The 21,766-nt window shown below is 37.8% G+C and overlaps 1 protein-coding gene across 1 annotated transcript in view; it reads left to right on the top strand.

Annotated features, from left to right (window-relative positions):
* Positions 1-21,766, top strand: part of VWDE (von Willebrand factor D and EGF domains) — a 740,920-nt gene that overhangs the window by 686,594 nt on the left and 32,560 nt on the right. The window contains exon 28 of the mRNA XM_044066200.1: positions 14,802-14,899. Coding sequence (XP_043922135.1) covers positions 14,802-14,899 — 98 coding nt within the window. The remainder of the gene's footprint in view (positions 1-14,801; positions 14,900-21,766) is intronic.

Below are 21,766 nucleotides of genomic sequence, written 5' to 3'. Positions count from 1 at the left end.
AATTTAATGCAGATGCTTCTAATGGGTAGTTCCAGTTTTTGCATACACTTTCTCAGCTGCAGGACTTATGCTGACTGCCAGTTATTCCCAGATCATTTTTTAAATATTATTATTGACAGGCTGTGCCTTTGAAAGTGCTTCAGGTTCCCTGTGTCCCAGACTGGCCTCTCAGGTCATCACTGGAGGGACTGCTAGTTGTACTAAGGAAACAGCTTGAATGCTCAGGGTGTCTATCTTTTACTTATCTGTTTCCAATTCCCTGGAATAGGCTAACCTCTTTATATCAGGCTTGCAGCTGAGGAGCCTCCTTCAGAAGATCCTTTAGGTATTATTTATCTAGGCAGGTTTATGTGAATCCTTTGCATTCTATATTATGGACTTTTGATAGCCTTTTTTCTAAATATGTTAGCCTATGTATGCTACTGCATGTTACTTATCTTTTGTGTGTTATGTATTTTTTTATTCTGTAAAATGCTTAGATTGCAAACTTTTAACTATAGTGATAAAACAATGAAATACCATCAAGAGCAGCAATCAGCATGGAACTGAAGCAGAGATTTAACATGTCAGAAGCCACGTAAACTCATTTCTAGTAGCAGTGGGAGATCAGCCATCATAGGACAGTGAGTGAGTAAGGCATCATGTTGAGTTTGGTAACTGACAGCACTGTAGGGGGTGGCAACATAATCAGCAATTTGAGAATAGCTGGCATGTTAAATTTAGACAGGCATTTTTGGATAATGTAGAATTTGGTATGCTTCACATACTTCCATTCTTACCTACTGCTGCTCAGTGTGAAACCAGCTGAGCCATCTGCCCAGTTTCTCAGTCTCATCCTGCAGTATCTGTACATGAATAATGCAGCACACCATTTTGTTTTTTAACTCTTGCACCTGTATGGCTTTCCTTTGCTACTTGTTTGTGTGCAGAGCTTTCTAGTTTTGTTAGAACATAATATTTTAAAATTAAAAACACTTTTACCACTCTGGTGGCAGAGAGGGATAAAGTGCTAACTATGATACTGGAGGCCCAGGATCAGTTAGTGGCGCAGGCATTTGACCGAGTTGGCTGGGAATATGGGACACTCCTATCCTAAGGGAAGCAGATTAGATGTGAAGTTGGGAGAATACAAAGTTTAGTGCAAACCATTAGGGGCTGGGGGTTAGAGTGAACTATAGTTTTCCATGCACAGCCAGTTGTAGCATGAGCTAGGCATATAGGGTAGGGAAATAGGCTACCAAAAAATTATCAGAGCCCATTGATGACAATAGCACGTCCAACGCTCAACCCACAAATCTGCTGAGTGAAAGTAAAATGCCTAAGTAAGTATTCTTAAATTTGATAGCTTTTGAATTGCCTGCCCCTATTATAAATCTGATTTTGGACACTCTTCCCAGTCCCGTTTCATCATCTCATTCTACTGAGTACAGACAGATCATTTGGGAAGACCCACCCCCTTTGTTTCTCAACCTTGAATTATCTTCTGTTTCCTCCGTTCCCACTTAACTTTAAAAAAAAAACATTTTATTCAGCTACTTTTACTGTATTTGTGTTTCTTCTTACTTTATTATTTTATTTTGCTTTTGCTACTTGCTCTTAAAAGTGTTCAGTTGGATTTATTCTGCTGCATTTATTACTGCTTGTTAGTAGCCTGATTAAATTGTAACTGTTATTCTAAGCTTCTTAGTTTTGGTTTAAGGACTGGGACTTTAGACCAGTTGTTGTACAATAAGAAGGTTTGTAGTCTACACTTTTGTGGCAAGAGAGGTAGCTTAAGTTGGAATTGCTGGTTGAAGGCTTAGTGTGTCTGTTATTCTAAAAGTGTCTTAATTCTGGTTTAAGCACTTGGGATTCAGGCCAGTTATTTTAGATTAAGAATGTTTGTAGTCTACACTCTTGTGGGAGTAGAAGGTAGCCTCTGCCCTTCTGAGCCGGGAGTTGCTGGTTAAAGGCTTATTGTGTCTGCATATTTGAACTGTTTCCTGAAATTGTTGCACTTTGTTTGCTGTAGTATACACTAGATTCAGATCTGCTGAATCAAGTTCTGTCTGTATAACTTCAGGAGTAAAACAGGCTATCTTTTGTTGGAGAGGGTTCAGGGCACCCTAGTGACAGGAGTGTGCAGTTAGAACTTATTTGATTGAAGGTTGCTGGAACAGGGCTCAGTTTTGAGCTTTTTTATTGGTTAATTTGCTTAAATCAGTTTGTTACATAAGCACCATGTTTGTGAGGGCTTGCGCTTGTTTTAGCAAAGCTCCACAGAGTTCAGCTACAAGCACCTGCTTTGCTGTATTTATCTAATCAATCCAAGGCATCTGCTGATCTCTGCAAAACTTAAGTAGAATTTTTCATGGTATATTGCATTTCTGAACTGCAGTTTTACCATATCACTGCTTATTTGAACTGTTTTTTTTTCTGAAATTGTTGCACTTTGCTGTAGTATAGTCTAGATTCATACCTGCTGAATCTAGTTCTGTTTGTATAACTTCAACACTAGACCTGGCTATCTTTTGTTAGAGAGGGTTCTCCTGCGCCCTAGTGGCAGGAGTGTGCAGTTAAACCTCATCTGATTGAAGGTTGCTGGAACAGGGCTCAATTTTGAGCTTTTTTATCAGTTAATTTGTTTAAATCAATTTGCTCTCGTTTGCTACATAAACACTGCATTTGTGCAGGTTTGGGCTTGTTTGCACATTGCTCACTGCTGAGCAGAGATAGGCACCATTGGTGGTTATAGACACAAACACTACTGCCTGCAAATTTTCCCTTAGTACTCTGCTGGTGCTCCATTGGTGAGTTCTCCTGATTGTCCCTCACTGACAAGTGATATATTCAGCAAAGCTCTCCAGGTACCAGTACAGATCCTACCCACTAGCCCTTCATATTGTTTGTCCATTTCTCCAGTGCTCTACTTTACCTTTTCCTTCCTGTCCTGTCCCTGTTTTCTGAACACATCTACTTACCTAGCATTATGGATGGACAATTTCCCAGAGTTTCTCCAGCCAGCCTGGTTGACATGGGCATCCTGAGGCAATGTAACAATTGCCTCATGTTCACTTATAATCCACTTCTTGTAGTCCACACAAATTAATTATGTGAGAAATGCATCTATATCAAAAACCTAGAATCCAGGCTCTCTCACTCACCTGTCAGTTCATCTGATACTAAGCAGGTTGTTAGCATGCACACCTCACGCCCTGCACCTACCAAACCAACAACACATAAACCTACATATGCAGATATTCTTACCAGAAGCTTACATAAACATCTGAGACCTCCCAAACACAAACACAAGCACAATTCACATAATACATCCTGTGCAGAACATAGTACACATAATATATCACACACCAGTGTCTCACCAGTCAAGCCCCTAAGACATAACACAAAAACAAACATCTTAGTCATAGGCAACTCAATTGTGAGACACACAGATATGCCTCTCACCAGGTTGGATATGGAAAAATTCACAGTTAGCTGTCTGTCAGGTGCCAGGATCTGCCACATCACACATACACTCAAGTCTCTCAACAACAGGCACTGCTATGACTCTGTCATAGTCCATGTTTGTGTGCACGACTTGAGATGTACCTCACTGGACTATATGAAGAGATACATGACTGAGCTCTCTGATTATGTGTCTCAGGCTGGTATGCCCCTAGCCTTAAGCAGTATTTTACTTTGATCTAGGATACCTCAATACAAACAAAAAATGATTGACTTCAAAAACTGGCTTAGTTTCTGGTGTCATTCTAAGGGGGTCCAGTATCTGTCAACCTGGGATGGCATAGTCGACAGACCTTAATGCTTTGCCAGAGATGGCATTCATCTGTCACCCCCTGGGATTTCGGTTACTGGCTAAGGCTCTTGCCAATCCCATAGTGCCTTTTTTAGGCAATGTCACAAGAACAAAATACCCAACATAAAAATACCCTCTAAAAACAACCTCAAGGTTATGCTGCTAAATGCTAGGAGTCTAAACCAGAAAATGAACTCAATGGACTCAGTCCTCGGAAGATGCTGACATTTGTGCAGAACCTGGTTTAAGGCTGTAGAATGCACTCCAGCTATACCAGGTTACATTTCCTTCCACACGTTCAGACCACAAACTGAAGGCATGAGAATGAAAGGAGGTGGAGTATTCATTAAAGATAAATACACCTCTAGATTGGTTAAACAGCATGATTCCCTTGAATTATTTCAGGTGCAACTGACTGTAGGTAAGACCCTCTTCAGGTCATTGCTAGCTATAGAACCCCTCCGTGAATCAGAGCATCTACTCAGCCTACTTGGATCTACTTAAGTCAATCAAATACAACCAAACACCCTGGTTTTGGGTGACTTTAATTACCCATCCATTGATTGGGTAAATTATACGTGTTCTAACTGACTTGCCCAAAGGTTCCTGGACTTTGCTAACTATAATGCCCTAGGCCAGCTGGTTGAAGCACCCACAAGGGTCTCAAACTTCCTGGATCTGGTAGTCACCAACATGGGGGACCGCTGCACCACCCTTGTGTGTGGCCACCCCTGGTGAGATCTGACCACAGATTAGTCTTACTAGAAGTAACTATAACACAAGATCCCCCTTAGCAAAAACTAGACTAAAAATCTTCTCCAAGGCCAATTACAGCCTCTTATGTGACAGCATAAATAGCTTCATTGCTCCTCCCTCCAAAGTTGTAACAAACACCTACGCTGAGTTATACACCAATGCTTTATACAAGCACCTGTACAAGTGTATTGACTCTGCCATACCTGAAAGAACCAAATCAAGATCTTCAATTAATAGGCTATACAACAGGAGAAAGGAATTGCTGTCTTAGAGTAGGAAGGAATGGTCTCAAAACTGGAAACACTTCATTCTCAACTTAAACAAATAAGACACCTAGTGAAGTCCTCCAAAGCTAACTACAAATCCAAATTAGCTTCCCTAACTAAGGATAATCATAAGGCATTCTTTAGTTACATCCATAACCTCAAAGGTAAGGCCCAGATTTGCACAGAACTCATAGTTAATGGTACTACATATTCAGAACCTGTGGATATAGCAAATCTGCTGGCTGACAGGTTCAGTGAAAACTTCATTCCCCTGTCCCCGCCACATATACCCCAAAGCATCCCTAACACCTGTCCCCCACCTAGTATCCCCTAAGAACAGGTCTTAACTCATTTCATCAGAGTGACGCCTCCAGGTGCTTCTACAGTTAATTCCTACCGATGCCTCCAGGAATAAAATATTGTTTGATCATATTTGCATCAATAATTTCAAAACATCCTACATACAAGATTTTAAAAGATTGCATATTAAAGCTTTCACAGTGGCAAACTTAACTGCATTAATATTTGACCTCTGTCTAGTGTGGGGTAAAGAGATATTAAATATTGTTTTCACATGATATTAATTTATATAGATATAAATTTCCAATTTTTCTAAATATCTCAACAACCTAGTAACACAGACAGAACTCCTTAGCCTCATATGAAAACTTACAGCTAGATGAACAAAATTCTGCTGGCAGTATATGTGTAACTTGAATGGTTGCTGAGATATTGTAAGTTGTTTACACAATATTACAAACTTAATACTTACTGTGCTTACTCTAACTTATAAAATTCATTTTAAAACCTAGAACCTAAAGAGTACTACCACTATAAAAATACTTTGTGCTGGAGGGTTTGCCATTTATACTTTTTTCATAACCTCTATGGTTCCAGAGATATGAACATTTGTTTGAAATGTGAGGACATAATTTAATTCTGTCAAAAGGCTTATGCTCCACCCATTGGAAGTTACAGTGCAAACTTCCTGAGCTCCAATGGAGTGAATGAGTTAAATGCCTTCTCCAAGGCCAAAAACACAGCCTGTATGGGACCAGTCAACATCCTTGGCTGTGTTCTACATGGGTTAAAACAGGAATTAGCATCAACATTGGGCACGCTTTTCAATTGCAGCCTAAGAACTGGCTTCATCCCAGCAGAATGGCAAACAGCTGCTGTCATCCCTTTGTACAAAGGGGGTGCATCCATGGACCCCAGGAGTTATAGTCCCATTTGTCTGAACAGCCTTACCTGCAAGCAGGGTTGCCAGATTTCTGATGGGCCAGGTAGGAACAAAAAAAGGGTCTTTCACAGCGGACCCTCTTCTGTTCAATGTGGAACATCAGGCAGTTCCGCATTAAACAGAACTAGCTCTGTTTTGCAATTTTTTTTTTATTGTCTCATATACCGGCATACGGGCCAATCAAAAAGAACAAAGTGGAGGCTGTTTCACTGGGATCTTAACCAGGCTGCTAATCCTGGGGCAGTCTCATCAAATAGGGACATCTGACAACCCTGCCTGCAAGGCCATGGAACGAATCATCATGGACCCTATTAACAAAGATATAGGAAATCTCCAAATGCTCGACCCCCACCCAGTTTGGCTTTGTCAAGGGGAGATCATGTCTGTTAAACTTGGTGGACTTCTTCAAGACAGACAACGAAGCCCTAGACAAGGGCAAATTTGTGCATATTGCCTACCTATACTTAGCCAAGCCCTTTAACATAATCCCTAACTCAGGCATCATTGATAAACTCACCCAGATTGGTATCAACCCATACACTGCCAGGTGGGTTACAAACTGGGTCACTGATAGAACTCATACAGTCAAAATAGGGGACTTCACCTCCTCCAGCAGACCCATAACTAGTGGTGTTCCACAGAGATCAGTTTTGGGACTGCTACTGTTCTGAATTGACTTCTCTGAACTACAGGCTAATACTAAAGGACTATTGCTGACACACTGGGAGCGATCGCTAAAACCCCTAGTGATGTCAACATCCTGCAAGAAGGTCTTAACACAGAGTAATGACTGGTGCCAAAGTCACGGTCTTAAATTTTATGCAAAAAAATGCATTGTCATCCCCTTCAGCAAGGGTGATGTTCCTGCAAACTACCACATCAAGAGCAATACCCTAAGCATGCAGTCAGTGGTAAGAGATCTGGGCACACAGGTCAGCAGCAACCTTAACTTCGATCACCATGTCTCCACAGTGGTAAGAAGGGCATTTTGTATTGCTCATCTCTTAAGTAAGGGCATTGCCTGCAGAAAAAAAAAAGGGGGGTTATAACCCCCCTGTGCTCTTCCCTCATCTGGCCAGTCATAGAGTACAACACTCACTTTGGTATGCTCCTTTCCAAACACCAGTAGCAATTGGAGAGACCACAAAGTTTCCTTACAAAGAAAATTCAGGGTCTTCAAGATCTGTCTTATGCAGACAGACTGAATTCATTGTCACTTTACTCTATGTCATACACACTGCTCAGAGGCAACCTGTGCCTTGCATACAGAGCAATCTCTGACCCAGCTTTAATGGAAATGCTGCACATTCGCAAGTCAAATGGCACACGGGTCACTCACTCAAAGGACCTTAACCTGGTATGTGACATCAACAGAACTTGATGGAGAGACAGATTTGTCTCACAGAAGTTGCCCCACATTTGGAACAAGCTTCCTATTCATGTTAAACAAAGCCCCTCGTTGACCCTATTTAAGTGTAATTTGGACGACTGGATGGATAACTGGAAATTCACCTCAGGGGCTCCACCTGTGTCCTTCTTGGACAGGGCAATAAGTGTTGATTTTAGTGTCTGCTTGCACCAGACACCCTTGGGAGCATGGGTTGAACTTGGCTAGACTTGTAAGGGCCCTGGGGCCATTAGCCTAGTAACTTCCTATGATCCTATTCCCAACATTGCAATGTTTATCATCTTGCTATTGTGCATTCTTATTCATTAAGATAGATACACAGCACCCTCTCAGACTTTGGAGCAAAGGAGTACCACCCTCTCTGATGTCTATAAAGTGAAAATTTGTGTCCTTTTTGCAGGTATACTGAGACCCTATAAGTGAAATTTAAAGTGTTAACCTGTGTTAATATGTAAGGTAGCACAAAACAAAAGTACTCGCTGGCAACAAAGACACCCGGGAACTAACAATCACATACAGTTAAGCAGCATATGGATCCTTAGAATACTAAATTAAACCAATGTTTATTGCTTGTTCATCATTAAATGCATATATCCTCTATTACCCATAACTTAGGTTAAGCTTAAATTGTGTAAAACCTCTTCCACAATTTTGTTGCTTTTCCATCAGTAAAAAACATAGAATCATTCATATATTCTTAGAAGAGGTCAGGAAGAAAAGGTATTAATTTGCCTCCTACTGTTCAGGATTAAATGTGATAAAGTAGGAAGATACCTATAAGGTAGAATCAAGTCACTTTCATAATTTGTTTGAGGAAGAAATTACATATTATGTTATAATATTTTGGCAGAAGTACTTAATCTCATCATATAATAACCTATTGGGAGAATACGTAGGCAATAATACATGTTGGCATTGTACATTTTGCTTTATTGTTTTCTAGCCTCTAAGCAGACGGAAAATGAAGTTGAATCAGAAAGGATGCTGCCTAGAAAGCAAGAGTTGTTGTTTTCAACAGGGCAAAAATACTACCAAATAATCAGAAGACATAGGATCTCTACACATCAGTATTTTTTCCCAAATTGCCTTGCAAAAGAGAGGCTAGCCTCACAGTCCAGAACGTTTAGACAGTTTGTCAAAATCTTCCTAGGCTGATTTGCAGCTTGCTCTCATGTCCTACTCTAGAAGAGACTCAGTCAGGCTCTGTCCAACTGGAATGAACTTGACTTTCAGCAGCTCCTGAAAGTTTACAGCTGTACATCTCATTGTATCATTCTGAACAACATCCTTTGGCAGAATAATTGTTCTCAGAATGGACTACCTAGAATTAAGTCCTATCTTCTCCATGTTAGCTTGCAGTAAATCTGGATCACTGGGCTAAAGCCCATCACATAATGTACATCAAAGTATTTTCCCATTCTGTCTTTTATTGTTGTCCCACATCAAAGTATTTCCCATTCTTTTATTGTTGTTCCTTCTGAATCAGTGAGTAAAGCAAACTACTGCATCTTAGCTTTCTAGTAATGTAGCCTGTCCCTTTTATCAAATGTATTAGACACTACCCTTCGCAGATTGCAGGCAATATTGTCAAAGGCTTTTTTATGTCTGCTGTTCAATTTTTAATCACTAGTTACGCAAGCTAACGTTCCCGTTTTACAGATATCCATTGTTCTTCTCTGCCTGCTTATACCTCCTTCACTTCTACAGTGGGAAAAGGACTGGGGGCATTTACATTTACAGACCTTCAAAACAGGCCTTTCCTACTGTAATACATAAGCCAGTTGTGTATGTGGTCCCAAAATGTCCTGGTAGTGTTAAAATTCCCAATTAGTGTAGTGCTCAAATGAATGATCTGGCATTCTGATCACATCTGACAATATTTCTAATTATTCTCTTTTAAAACACAGGCTGAAATGTATGTGTTCTTAGGAGTGTAACAAATTCACTGAGCCTCCATGCTAGAAAGCACACTCTGACACCACTCCCACCCCCAGTCTTACCTGCAATAAGGCTAATGGAATGAAACTTGAACATCAAGTGTGGACTAGTTTGCATCTTTTAATTGCCAATACTTATTCTGCTGTATCTGTGACTGCTTTGCAGCTTTATGAATTAATGCAAAAATGGTAAAGAATCTCACTTGGCATAGTAAGCATGCTTCATTCCAAACTTTAGCCATATGGTTTCCAGGTACTTTCCTCAGACTTTCGCTCTCATCCAATAGGGCAACTCAACATCATCCTTCCTCACTAGCACACTGATCTACCTATTGTCTGCCAGGTTGCAAACAGGATTAATATATTATATTAAACCACCAAGGAGGAAAAATAGTCCAAGAAACGACTCAGCCAGTATATCCAAAGAATTTATTTTATAGTACCAGCAATTGATGTTCTCCAGCGCCTCGGCATAAGCCTTTTAACAGAGTATAACAAAACCCATTTCTCTTTCCTTTATATAGTAAAAAACTATTCTAATAAAACAATTAAAAAACACTTAATTACAGCAGCCATTTCCAATCAAGCTCTCTATTTAACCCCTTAGGGTGTAGAGTGTCAAATTTTAAAATAAACAGTGCTTCTTTCCATTGTAGTTTATTCTTCAAGCACATACCTTTCACACAATATACTTTTTCCAAAATTGTGCCTGTTAAATTCTTACCATCACTGTTAGGATATTTTTTAAAATGAAAGCCTAAAGGGCTTTCTACCTTTTCATTTTTAATATTTCTCAGATGTTCTAAGAACCTGACTCGAAAACTCCTTTTTGATTCACCTATGTAAAATAAATTGCATTCACATTTGACTACATATACAATACCCTCTGTGTTACAACTAAAATTACCATTCACATTAAATTTCTTTCCATTTATACAGTCAAAAGAATTTACTGTTTGGTTACATATACTACAATGACCACATGCTTTAAAACCATAATCAGAAATACATTTAGTTAAACTGGCAGCAGAAAAAATAAAATAAGCATGAACTAGCATATCTTTAATACTTTTTCCACGTCTATAAGACACCATAGGTTTTTGAGGTAACAATTCACCCAAGCATGGATCTTGTAACAAATGTGTCCAATAAAACATAACAATTTCTACTAATTTCTCTGTATATGTTCCATATGTTGTAACAAAAAAACATTTTATCCACTTGTTGATTATACACATTTTTATTTGATTTAGCCCTATATTTTACTTGTTTATGAGTCTGATTATTAAAATTCAAATTATTTTTAGCTTGTTCTACACTTTCTACACTATAACCTCTTTTGATACATTTCTGACAAGTCAACTCAATTTCTAATTCTTTTTGTTGTTCATCACTAGTTAATCTTGAGATTCGCAATAATTCATTATAGGGAAGTGCTGATATTAAGTGTGGAGGATGGCAACTAGTCCCGTTAATGAAATTATTCACACCTTCAAATTTATGATGCACTGATGTTACTACCTTATTACCTCTAACATGCAAATTTACATCCAAAAATGTAACTTTATCTCCCCACTGAGCTCCATCAAACTTTATACCAAAATTATTACAGTCTAGGTCATGAATAAAATTATGTACATCTAAACTACCCCCCTCATATAGAAAGATTAAATCATCTATGTAACGATAATATTCTATTACATGACTTCTGAAAAAGCACATTCTATATAGAAATTTGGTTTCAAAATAACCCATAAATAGATTTGCATATACTGGAGCGAAAACTGCTCCCATCGCTGTGCCTTTAATTTGTTGATAAAGAATTTCATTCAATTCAAAAAAAAATTATTTTTAAGACAAAACAGTATTAAATCAACTATATAATAAGTAAGTGGAGTTTCACCCAAATGAAATTTAAGAGCTTCCACCCCTAATTCATGTGTAATATTAGTATACACATTTTTAACATCTACTACTATCCAGTACCTATTTTCATTCCACTGAATTTTATTAATTTTCTCCAGAAAGTCAAAGGTGTCTCTAATATAGGAAGACAACTGCACAACCTTTGGTAAAAGTAATTCATGCAACACAATTCCTATATTATGAAGAAAATAGTTGCAAGCTGACACTATAGGACGACCCGGGGGATTATATCTATCTTTATGTAGTTTAGGAAGACAGTAAAATTTAGCCATAGTACAATTTTCTATGGAAAATTTCCTTTCTATGTCTTTTTTGGTAAAATAGCCAAGTCTATACCCCCTATTTATTAGTTCATTATATGCTGACAAGGCTGTTTCATATTCCTTCCATATAGCAATTCTATATACTTCCTCATTATTTAAATTATCCATACACATCTTATAATACTGTTCTACTGTCATTATAACTAACTTATTACCTTTATCTGAGGGCTTAAATATAATATCTTTTCTACATCTCATCTTAGTAAAGCCTCCCATTCATTTTAGTTAGATTATAAGACACTTTTTCCTTTTTTTAAAAAATATCCTGCATAGAATTATTCACTATGCTGGAAAAACATTTCACTGCCTCATTAGTAAAAGGAGGTATATAGTTTCTTTTATGCTAATCCCATTTGTCGGTAATAGACAGTAAGCATTCACAGTTTCATCATTCTCAAAAAGAATCACAAGAAAAAAATTCCATAGAAGTTGTTTCATTCAAAGAATCATCCATATCAAAGGAATTAGTTACTTGTACATTTTTTTCTTTTGACTTTGAAAAAAAGCACACAAGATGTAACTTTCTTACTAGCTTAAAAACATCTATTTTAAATGTATGCATATTGGAAACAACAGTAGGAATAAACTTAATGCCACAATTTAATACTGCTATTTCAGTATCTGAAAAAGAACTGCCAGTTAAGTTAAAAACATACTGTTCACCCAACCTGTCATTAACACCATTAGTCTTAAGAAAGTTAATACCATCTTTTCCTTTTCCCCTGTTGATTCTGTTGTTGCCTGCCCCACGTCGTATCTGCTTGTCCCCTTTTCCGACCTCTCTCACTTGTATTGGGTCTGTTATAAAAATGTTCATAGATATATTCACTTTTTTGAGCTGGAGGGAGTGAAGGAAAGTCTGCATTTTCATCCGACCATTCTCCTGAAGCTTCTGTTGCTTCAGATGAAGCAAACGAGACACCATGTTTTTTCTTTACCATTCTTTAACCAGAAAACCCTCCCATGGTTTTCAGATGGTTTTTATTGGTAAAAGAAGTCTCATTTGCATAATCCCTCAGATCTCTCTGCAATTTGTGTATTTTTCTGTCAATCAAAGTCTCAGTTTTACTCAGTACTTTTTCATTAAGATCTTTTAACATGCCCTCAAATCTAGGGACCGTCAAAGAAGTGCATAACCTAGAGCACAGCTTTGCAATGTCATTTTTAATCAGTTTTTGTTTTAACAAATCTCTTTCGACTAGGATGGCCAACCATTCTGTTGTACAGCGATGTGCTGCCATCGCCCATCTTTTTGCAAACTGTACATCTTCTACATTTTTTTCATCAAAGGGCGTAGAAGGATTTTTGAAAGGTCTTAAGCCCTTTGGAGTAATATTCAGCTCCAGATACCTTTGTAAGCTAATAATGTTATAATGTGTTGCATTTTGAACTTGACTTTCAGCAGCTCCTGAAAGTTTACAGCTGTACGTCTCATTGTATCACTCTGAACAACATCCTTTGGCAGAATAATTGTTCTCAGAATGGACTACCTAGATTTAAGTCCTATCTTCTCCATGTTAGCTTGCAATAAACCTGGATCACTGGGCTAAAGCCCATCACATAATGTACATCACAGTATTTCCCATTCTGTCTTTTATTGTTGTCCCCCTTCAAAGTATTTCCCATTCTTTTATTGTTGTTCCTTCTGAATCAGTGAGTAAAGCAAACTACTGCATCTTAGCTTTCTAGTAATGTAGCCTGTCCCTTTTATCAAATGTATTAGACACTACCCTTCATAGATTGCAGGCAGTATTGTCAAAGGCTTTTTTATGTCTGCTGTTCAATTTTTAATCACTAGTTACGCAAGCTAACGTTCCCGTTTTACAAATATCCATTGTTCTTCTCTGCCTGCTTATACCTCCTTCACTTCTACAGTGGGAAAAGGACTGGGGGCATTTACATTTACAGACCTTCAAAACAGGCCTTTCCTACTGTAACACATAAGCCAGTTGTGTATGTGGTCCCAAAATGTCCTGGTAGTGTTAAAATTCCCAATTAGTGTAGTGCTCAAATGAATGATCTGGCATTCTGATCACATCTGACAGTATTTCTAATTATTCTCTTTTAAAACACAGGCTGAAATGTATGTGTTCTTAGGAGTGTAACAAATTCACTGAGCCTCCATGCTAGAAAACACACTCTGACACCACTCCCACCCCTAGTCTTACCTGCAATAAGGCTAATGGAATGAAACTTGAACATCAAGTGTGGACTAGTTTGCATCTTTTAATTGCCAATACTTATTCTGCTGTATCTGTGACTGCTTTGCAGCTTTATGAATTAATGCAAAAATGGTAAAGAATCTCACTTGGCATAGTAAGCATGCTTCATTCCAAACTTTAGCCATATGGTTTCCAGGTACTTTCCTCAGACTTTCGCTCTCATCCAATAGGGCAACTCAACATCATCCTTCCTCACTAGCACACTGATCTACCTATTGTCTGCCAGGTTGCAAACAGGATTAATATATTAAGCTTCAGTTCCCCTGATACAGAGATTGAGTCCCTCAGTCCTTATTTGCCTACTTTGTGATCTTCAGCAAGTCATTTAACCAGACATTCCTCCTGGGTCACCTGTGTCCAGGAGACCTACTTGACTAACACATTGGTATTTTTTATTATTGTTGCTGTTGTCGTTGTTGTTATTATTATTATCATCATCATCATCATCATCATCATCATCAATCAGAATAGGCATTTGCTGTGAATATCAGATAACTGACATATAAATTATTATCCACAGTATATGTTTATGATTTCTAAGTGACTGCAGCATTTTGAGATGGAATTCAAAATAATTATACTATATTCTTTTTGTTTTCTGGTGGTCCCTGTGTCAAGCAGAGAATCTGACTAATTGTGCAAAGTAATCTCCCTTCACTAGTGTCATACTTAGGTTGTATGTAAACAGCCAGCTCAGGATGGTCTACCCCTGGAGTGTCTTGCTGTCAAAGCCCCCTCTAGAGAGGAAGTCTGTAGCTGATCTGTTTTAAAGATGCTGCAAACACTGCTGCAGCTGACTTCATTGAACTGAGACCAAAGAATAAGAAAGAAGGGCATAAACATTTTATAAAGGTTGCTGCTTTTTCTCTTTGTTATGTATTAGATTTCAAAGGTAACTTATAATGATATTTCATTACCTTCTAGCTATATGCCAACAGAAATGTCTGTATGGGAGCAGGTGTATACTTCCAAATGTGTGCTCATGCCGTCCTGGGTACACTGGAGCTACGTGTGAAAAAAAGGTATGACTGAAACTCTAAGAAATGTTTCTATCCTTCCAACTTGTGCAAGTGCAAGCATGACGTTTCTCTGCATTTTCACTATTTTTACTGAAAGTACAAATAATTGCTGTGTAATAGAAATGTAGTACACACATGCATTAGTGTTTCAGACCAGCATGAGAAAAAGCTTATAAAAGTTTAAAATGCACAATCCTAATTCTAAATATAATGTAATAAAGTAAGGATGCAAGACTTTGTGTGCATTATTTCTGTGATAATGTTATGGAGTAGGAACCGATGTCAAACAAACATGGGGACTTTACGTGTCTAAAAACTGGCATTGTCTTGAAGTGCATATACTACTGATTGTAGATCACTCTGCTTCTTGTTTATTTGTTTATTGATTGATTTGATTGATTTCAGTTATTTGTTCATTACTCATTTATTGACTGGCAAATTCCAGTAAAGATGGGCTCATTTTCTGCAAAGTCCCAGTATAAAAAAGTTTCAGTATAAATATTGAAAACTATTATAGGTTATAATAACAAGTGCATCACTGTGTACAGTGATTATCTGTGAAAATCTAAGTTTTGGTTATAATAACAAGCATTTTCAACATTTGCATCATTAATTATGTGTTCCTTTCCAAATTTAAAGGCAGCTTAGATTGTAGTAACAAGTAATTTTCTACATACTGCACTACAAGTCATTCCTATGTTATTTACAACATTAATTTCATGAAATGTCAGTGGAATGACAAAATGTTACATTACGTTCAAAGGATATTATACCGACACAATTACAAGGGACAAATGCGTAGCATGCGGTACTGATTCAACAGTCTTCACAGTTTTTTTAATACATGAAGAAATATTACAATGTGGTGAAGTAGGATCCATACAAGCATAATCAGGCACAATTATAAGAATATTGTATCTAATAATTCCTCTATCAAAGACTACTCAATATGGGGAAAAAAAGGTTGCACATCAAACATAACCTCAAACAGCTCTGCCAAAAGGTAAACTCTTTTTGCTAGAATATATATAGATGACTTCTCCCCACAAACAACACTCAAAAGTATAACCGGTGTCAACTCTTTTCACAATAACTAGTATAAAATACCATCTAGTCTTACAAACACCTCTAGTCAAGCTCATACTGTCAGCTACTCACCCTCTTTCAGTTAATAAATGGTTTACAAAGCTAGGCTCAGTTTTTGCCAATTCTATTTTACTATGTGATAAACATTTCTCCCCCAACTTACACCTTCATGAAAAAAAACTCATAGAAATCATGGAAGAATTTAGTCATCACTCCACTTTCCAGTATGGCTAGTTCAACCTACCTGGCCAGTACAATACGACCCATGTACATTCCTTCACACCTTATAAAGTACTCTGAAGGACATCTCCACAGATGTGATCACCCTAATTACCATGACTTTTGACACAACAACCATGATTCCACAAAGCCATGGTGCCACTAATACCCTGTTATTTTTACCAAATACTATCATTTTTTATTATCTTTATTGATGTATCACTTAAGCCTGCGTTTATATATATAAAAATATATTAACATGCCCCCAGTCACAAACATTATATATCACATGTATTCTCTGGTATAATTATCGTCAATCCAACATTACATAAATATAAAAATTGATCAATTCCTGCTTTCCCTTAAAAATCACATATCACCCAAAATATTATTCTGCACATACTGTTCCTACAATTTTCACTTTTCTATGCAATTTGCTCCTACCCTTTAATGAAGATCCCACTTTCAGTTATTTATCTCTGTTACAATATTCATTGCTTCATATACTTTGGTTTAGAATTCAGTTTCCATCTTCCAGTAGTTGCTTTTTTGACAGCCACTAGAGTTAAACTTAACAAAACATTATTATGTCTAGACAATTCAAATCTTGTATCCCATCTCAAAAAATAGCTTCCTTACTCACACCCATTTGCATAAGCAACATTTCTGGCAGAATACTCTGTTGGAAATTGTTGAAGTCTGCCATCTCATTACATTCCAACAACATATGTTCTCATCTGTCTCTTTCTTCCCCATCATACCTCCTACATTTCCCATCTACCTAAGGAAAGATTCTTTGGAGACTGCTGAGGTTATACATTTACCTAAATAAACACTTCCAGGTGAAAATCGTAAATCTTAAAGACTTTACTGCATACTTGGGAGCCATGCATATGACCTTCCATTGTTTCCTTGTGAATCAGTTATCCATTCTCTCTTCCCAGTCTTTTCTACCCTTCCCTGTTTGATCCCTATAGTTATTGTGCAATATTTTATATGCCCTACTGATTATTCCTTTTCAACAGTAGCTACTGATCTTGATTCAACTGAAAACTCTACCAGTGCTGGTCTTTTACCTAAGATCATTTTCTCTTTGCCTATACTCTAATACAAATCTCTGATAAGGAGGGAAGTCTCTAGCCTGCAGTCCAAATGTCTTCTTTGCCTGTTACCATTCTACTACCTTTCCCCCTCTAGTTACTTTGCTAGTTTTCTCCAATAAATTCCAGCACCCTCTTGCCTATTCTCTGTACCCTAATTGTAGTCATCCCTATCTGCAAAATCTCCTTTCTCTATTCTTGTGTTGACCTTGCTCTTAAAATACTTTGTTACTTTATATATATATATATATATATATCTATATATATATATATATATATATATATCTATATATATATATATATATATATATATATATATATATATATATATATATGCATATATATATATATATATATATATATATATATATATATATATATATATATATATATATATATATATATATATATATATATATATATATATATACATATATATATATATATATGGGCCTACTTCATTGCCCAACCGTTCATAAAACCGACACTCAAATCAACGACACCAGAACAACGAAACATCAAAATCACGAAAATCCAAAACAACGAAACTTAAAACGCCGAAACTGACAATACTGACAACTTATTCATCAGAAGTAGTGCAATGCAAAGATTGCAGTGCCACTCACAACAGTATGCCCATGAAATACCTTTTGGCAACAACAAATGAACAGCCAGTGTCCATATACATTAACGGCCACTCAGGTGCACTTCTCTGTAGCCAGCAATTACTGTTAAAAAATGTAAACTATAACACGGTACTCTCAAGAGGTTTGTTTCCACATAGCACGTAAGTCCTATGAGAAGAGAAAATTCACTCAGTCCATATCCCAAAAACGAGCAGCGTTAACCATTGAGCTGAAACCACCTATACAATTAAATGGGGTCTGTATTAGGAACGCGAAAAAATGTATGAGCGAATACGATGATGTTAACACATATTGCGCAAAGTATGGAAACCCCAAACGTACAAAACCGCAAATTCCGAAATGTTGATTTTTTTTGGTTGGCCCGTCTGCGGTATAGCTCCGTAAGATAAGTGTGCGATACATAGGACTTTAGTGTTAGGATATGGGTTAAGGTAAGTGTACAGATAGGTAATGTATGTAAGGTTTAGTGTAGTGTTAGAAGTAGGGTTATTTTAAGTGTATGTATGTGTATTGTTTATTTTGTTTGGGTGTAAGTCTGTAGGGGAAGTGTGCGGTAGTTACGGACCTTATGGTTAGGGTGGGGTTAAGGATAGTGCATAGATAGCTGTGTGTGTGTGTAGGGTTTAGTGGGTCTATATTAGATCAGTGAACACTTAAACAAACAAACTCTGATTGATCGACCTTATTTAAGCGAATGGTCAAAATATCGAAGCAACAGAAACCCGAATTTTTTCCTAGGGAAAGAATTCGGTTGTCCATTTCTGTTGCTTTGGTATTTTCAGTGCTGCGGTGGAAAGTTACGGGTCACATTCAGGTAAGTGTGCGATTGTGTGGATGTGAGTGTTAGAGTGGGTTAGGTGAGTTAGGGTTAGGGCGCGGGTTAGGTTTGTGTGCAATTGTGTGGACATGAGGGTTAGGGCGGATTTAGGTGAGTTAGGGTTAGGGAGCGGGTGAGGTGAGTGTGCGATAGTGACAGACCTTAGGGTTAGGGTTTGGGTTAAGGTAAGTGGATAGTTAGTGGTGGGTGCATAGTTTAGTGTAGGGTTAGGTGTCAGAGTTTAGGTGTATGTGTGTGGATTTCTGTTTGTTTGTTGTGTTTGTGTTGTGTGTATGTGTTTTGGATCAGCGATTGTTTTCCTAGGGAAAAACATTTTTGATCTGACAGTTCGAGATTGTAAGCTTTCATTTACATAAGGTCGATCAATCAGCGTTCGCTTGTTTAAGCATTCGCTGATTTGATATAGACCCGGGTTTAGTGTAGTGTTGGAGGTAGGGTTTTGTTAAATGTATGTATGTGGATTATTTATTTTGTTTGGGTGTATGTGTGTAGGGGATGTGTGTGGTAGTTACAGACCTTAGGGTTTGGGAGGGGTTAAGGATAGTGCATAGTTAGTTGTGTATGTGGGGTTTAGTGTAGGGTTAGAGGTAGGGTTTTGGTGCTTTACCTTAGCTTAGAAGTAGGGTTTGGTTAGTGTATGTGTGTGGTTTATTTATTTTCTTTGGGTAGGTAGTATCTAGCGGGTGGTGGGGTTGGCCGACTATGACAGTTCGATATTTTTTTTCGCGGTTTAGTGCATTCAGGATTTTCACGGTTCGACGTACAGGTGTTAATGTTTAAGTATTCGGGAATAGGGTTTTTTGCTTTGGTAATATAGACCCATCAAGTGATAGTAAAACCATCAAGTAACTACACATGTTAAGGAAATCCGCTCACATTTTCAAATGTTTAGCAACAACTTTAACAAACTCTGTGGGGGAATATTCATCCCTACTTGACAACACATTCTGAAAGTGCTCATGCCTCAGAATAAGTTTTCTCTTTTTAGGTGAAGGAACATAACCTGCAGACATCCTGATTCACAACTCGTTTATACAGTCCTGTCCCCTTACCAAAGTAGATAATAACACTGACAAGTTAGTACCCCTTCCACCTAGGAGACATTTCAGTTTCCTATGTCATGCCTCGATGGAATTCTGCATCCTCAGTAGGTTTAACTCATTCAAATCACTAATGTTCCAAAAGGAAATTGGGAACAGTGGTGGAAATCTCATACATGAGGACATTCGGGTACTAAATTTCTGTTGTTTCTCATATACATACCACTCAGAAAAGTATTTCAGAACTTCCTTTCCTTCAACGGGGAATGTTCCCTTTACAGGTTCATATGTACTTTCCAAGTCACTCTCATTTAGAAATGCAAGTGTTACAAGTGACTTGATGGCCAGTTGGAATGCTTGTGTTTTATTATATAATGAAGCCGGACCCAGTGACTGGACTTTTCACCACACATTTTGCCCAAAGTGGAATAGGCAACCCTTTGAGCGTGCTGAAGGTATATTATGCCTGACACTTTTTAAGGTGGCGATTTCAAAGTCACAGAGCACATATCGCACTGTGACTTCAAACTCATGCTCTCCAAATAAGTAAAAAAATGCTATGCCAGAGATAATTGTAGGACCTGAGGAATTTCTTTGACATCAATGAGTATATCAATGGTACAGCTTTACTGTGACTGCCGTACTTCAGGAAACCATGCAGACTGTAAAGCTGCCTAACAGTTCCACCTTTAGTGAAGAACATACCATCCATTGACCAAATGGTGGCACAACTGAGGTTGTGTAGATTCTCTATTGTTGTGAAGACTACCACGTAAGTGTCTGTAGTTGGATCACACATTGCTTTACTAATGAAACTCCCATCTTTGTGGGGGTACTTACTGAAATCAGTAGTTAGTAATGTTAATTCCTCCTTCCTGGCTTTTACACCTATCTACCATCTAACTCGACCCACTTGTTGAACCAGTGCCCTTCTATGGTGTATACAGTGGATTGTATCTAGCGATATGGAGGCTACCATAATACATGCGGTATCCCTACTGTACGTAGGTCTGGTTTTTAAATTTCCACAAACGACATATCTTTCAACTTCTCCGGGATCCCCTACATGGTTATGTGCAACGGACTTTTCTAACCGATCCCTGTTTGGCATAACAACAGTAACTGCTCTGCCTTTGCAGCCATCTGTTATTTTATATTTGCATCCCCAATACCTTTTTGTGTTTCTCATTCATTCCAAATGGTCCAGGTAGCCATCAATTACCAGTAAGTGTTTACCTTTTTGGGATGCCACTGTGGTATGGATGCTATTTAACACTCCTGGGGCTCCCTTTTCTAAGTCAGCCATATTGTCTTCGGTGCATAGCACAATGTGAGCTCACCATTGCAGGGAATTTCAACATTTCCTGATGCAGACATGTAGTATGTGTTAATTTATGGCAATTATTACTTAATTTGTGCTTACACTTTTAATTAAGCCACTATAGGATGGTTGCATTGCACTTGTTGTACTATTATGCTATGTTTCTAATACGGGAGGAGAAGGGGTTCTATTTTTCGGTAATGTGGAGTTTTGTTGTTTCGGATTTTCATGCTTTTGATGTTTCGTTGTTCTGGTGTCATTGATTTGAGTGTCAGTTATATGACTGGTCGGTCTAATGAAGTAGACCCATATAATATTCAGTATGGTTGTTACTCTCCTTAAGGATCTACATCTAAAACCCTGCTATCTCCTTATTTCATGAATCCTGCCCCCACCGTTCCATCATCATCATCATCCCTTTTCACTTTAAAAATAGCTTTCTGATTGCTTTATGTATATGAGCCTTAACTGTGCATCTCTCTCTCTCTCTCTCTCTATATATATATATATATATATATATATATATATATATATATATCTCTTCAATTCAGGTACTTATCCCACTTCACCCTTGAACTCTTCATCTCCCAGATAAATTCCTTATTGTCTGTCAAAACTT

This window comes from Protopterus annectens, chromosome 3.part1 (assembly GCF_019279795.1).
Source record: "Protopterus annectens isolate FY-2018-M chromosome 3.part1, PAN1.0, whole genome shotgun sequence".
Taxonomy (NCBI): Eukaryota; Metazoa; Chordata; order Ceratodontiformes; family Protopteridae; genus Protopterus; species Protopterus annectens.
Note: the sequence above shows the minus strand (reverse complement) of the source record. Positions and strands in the feature narration are given on the sequence as shown.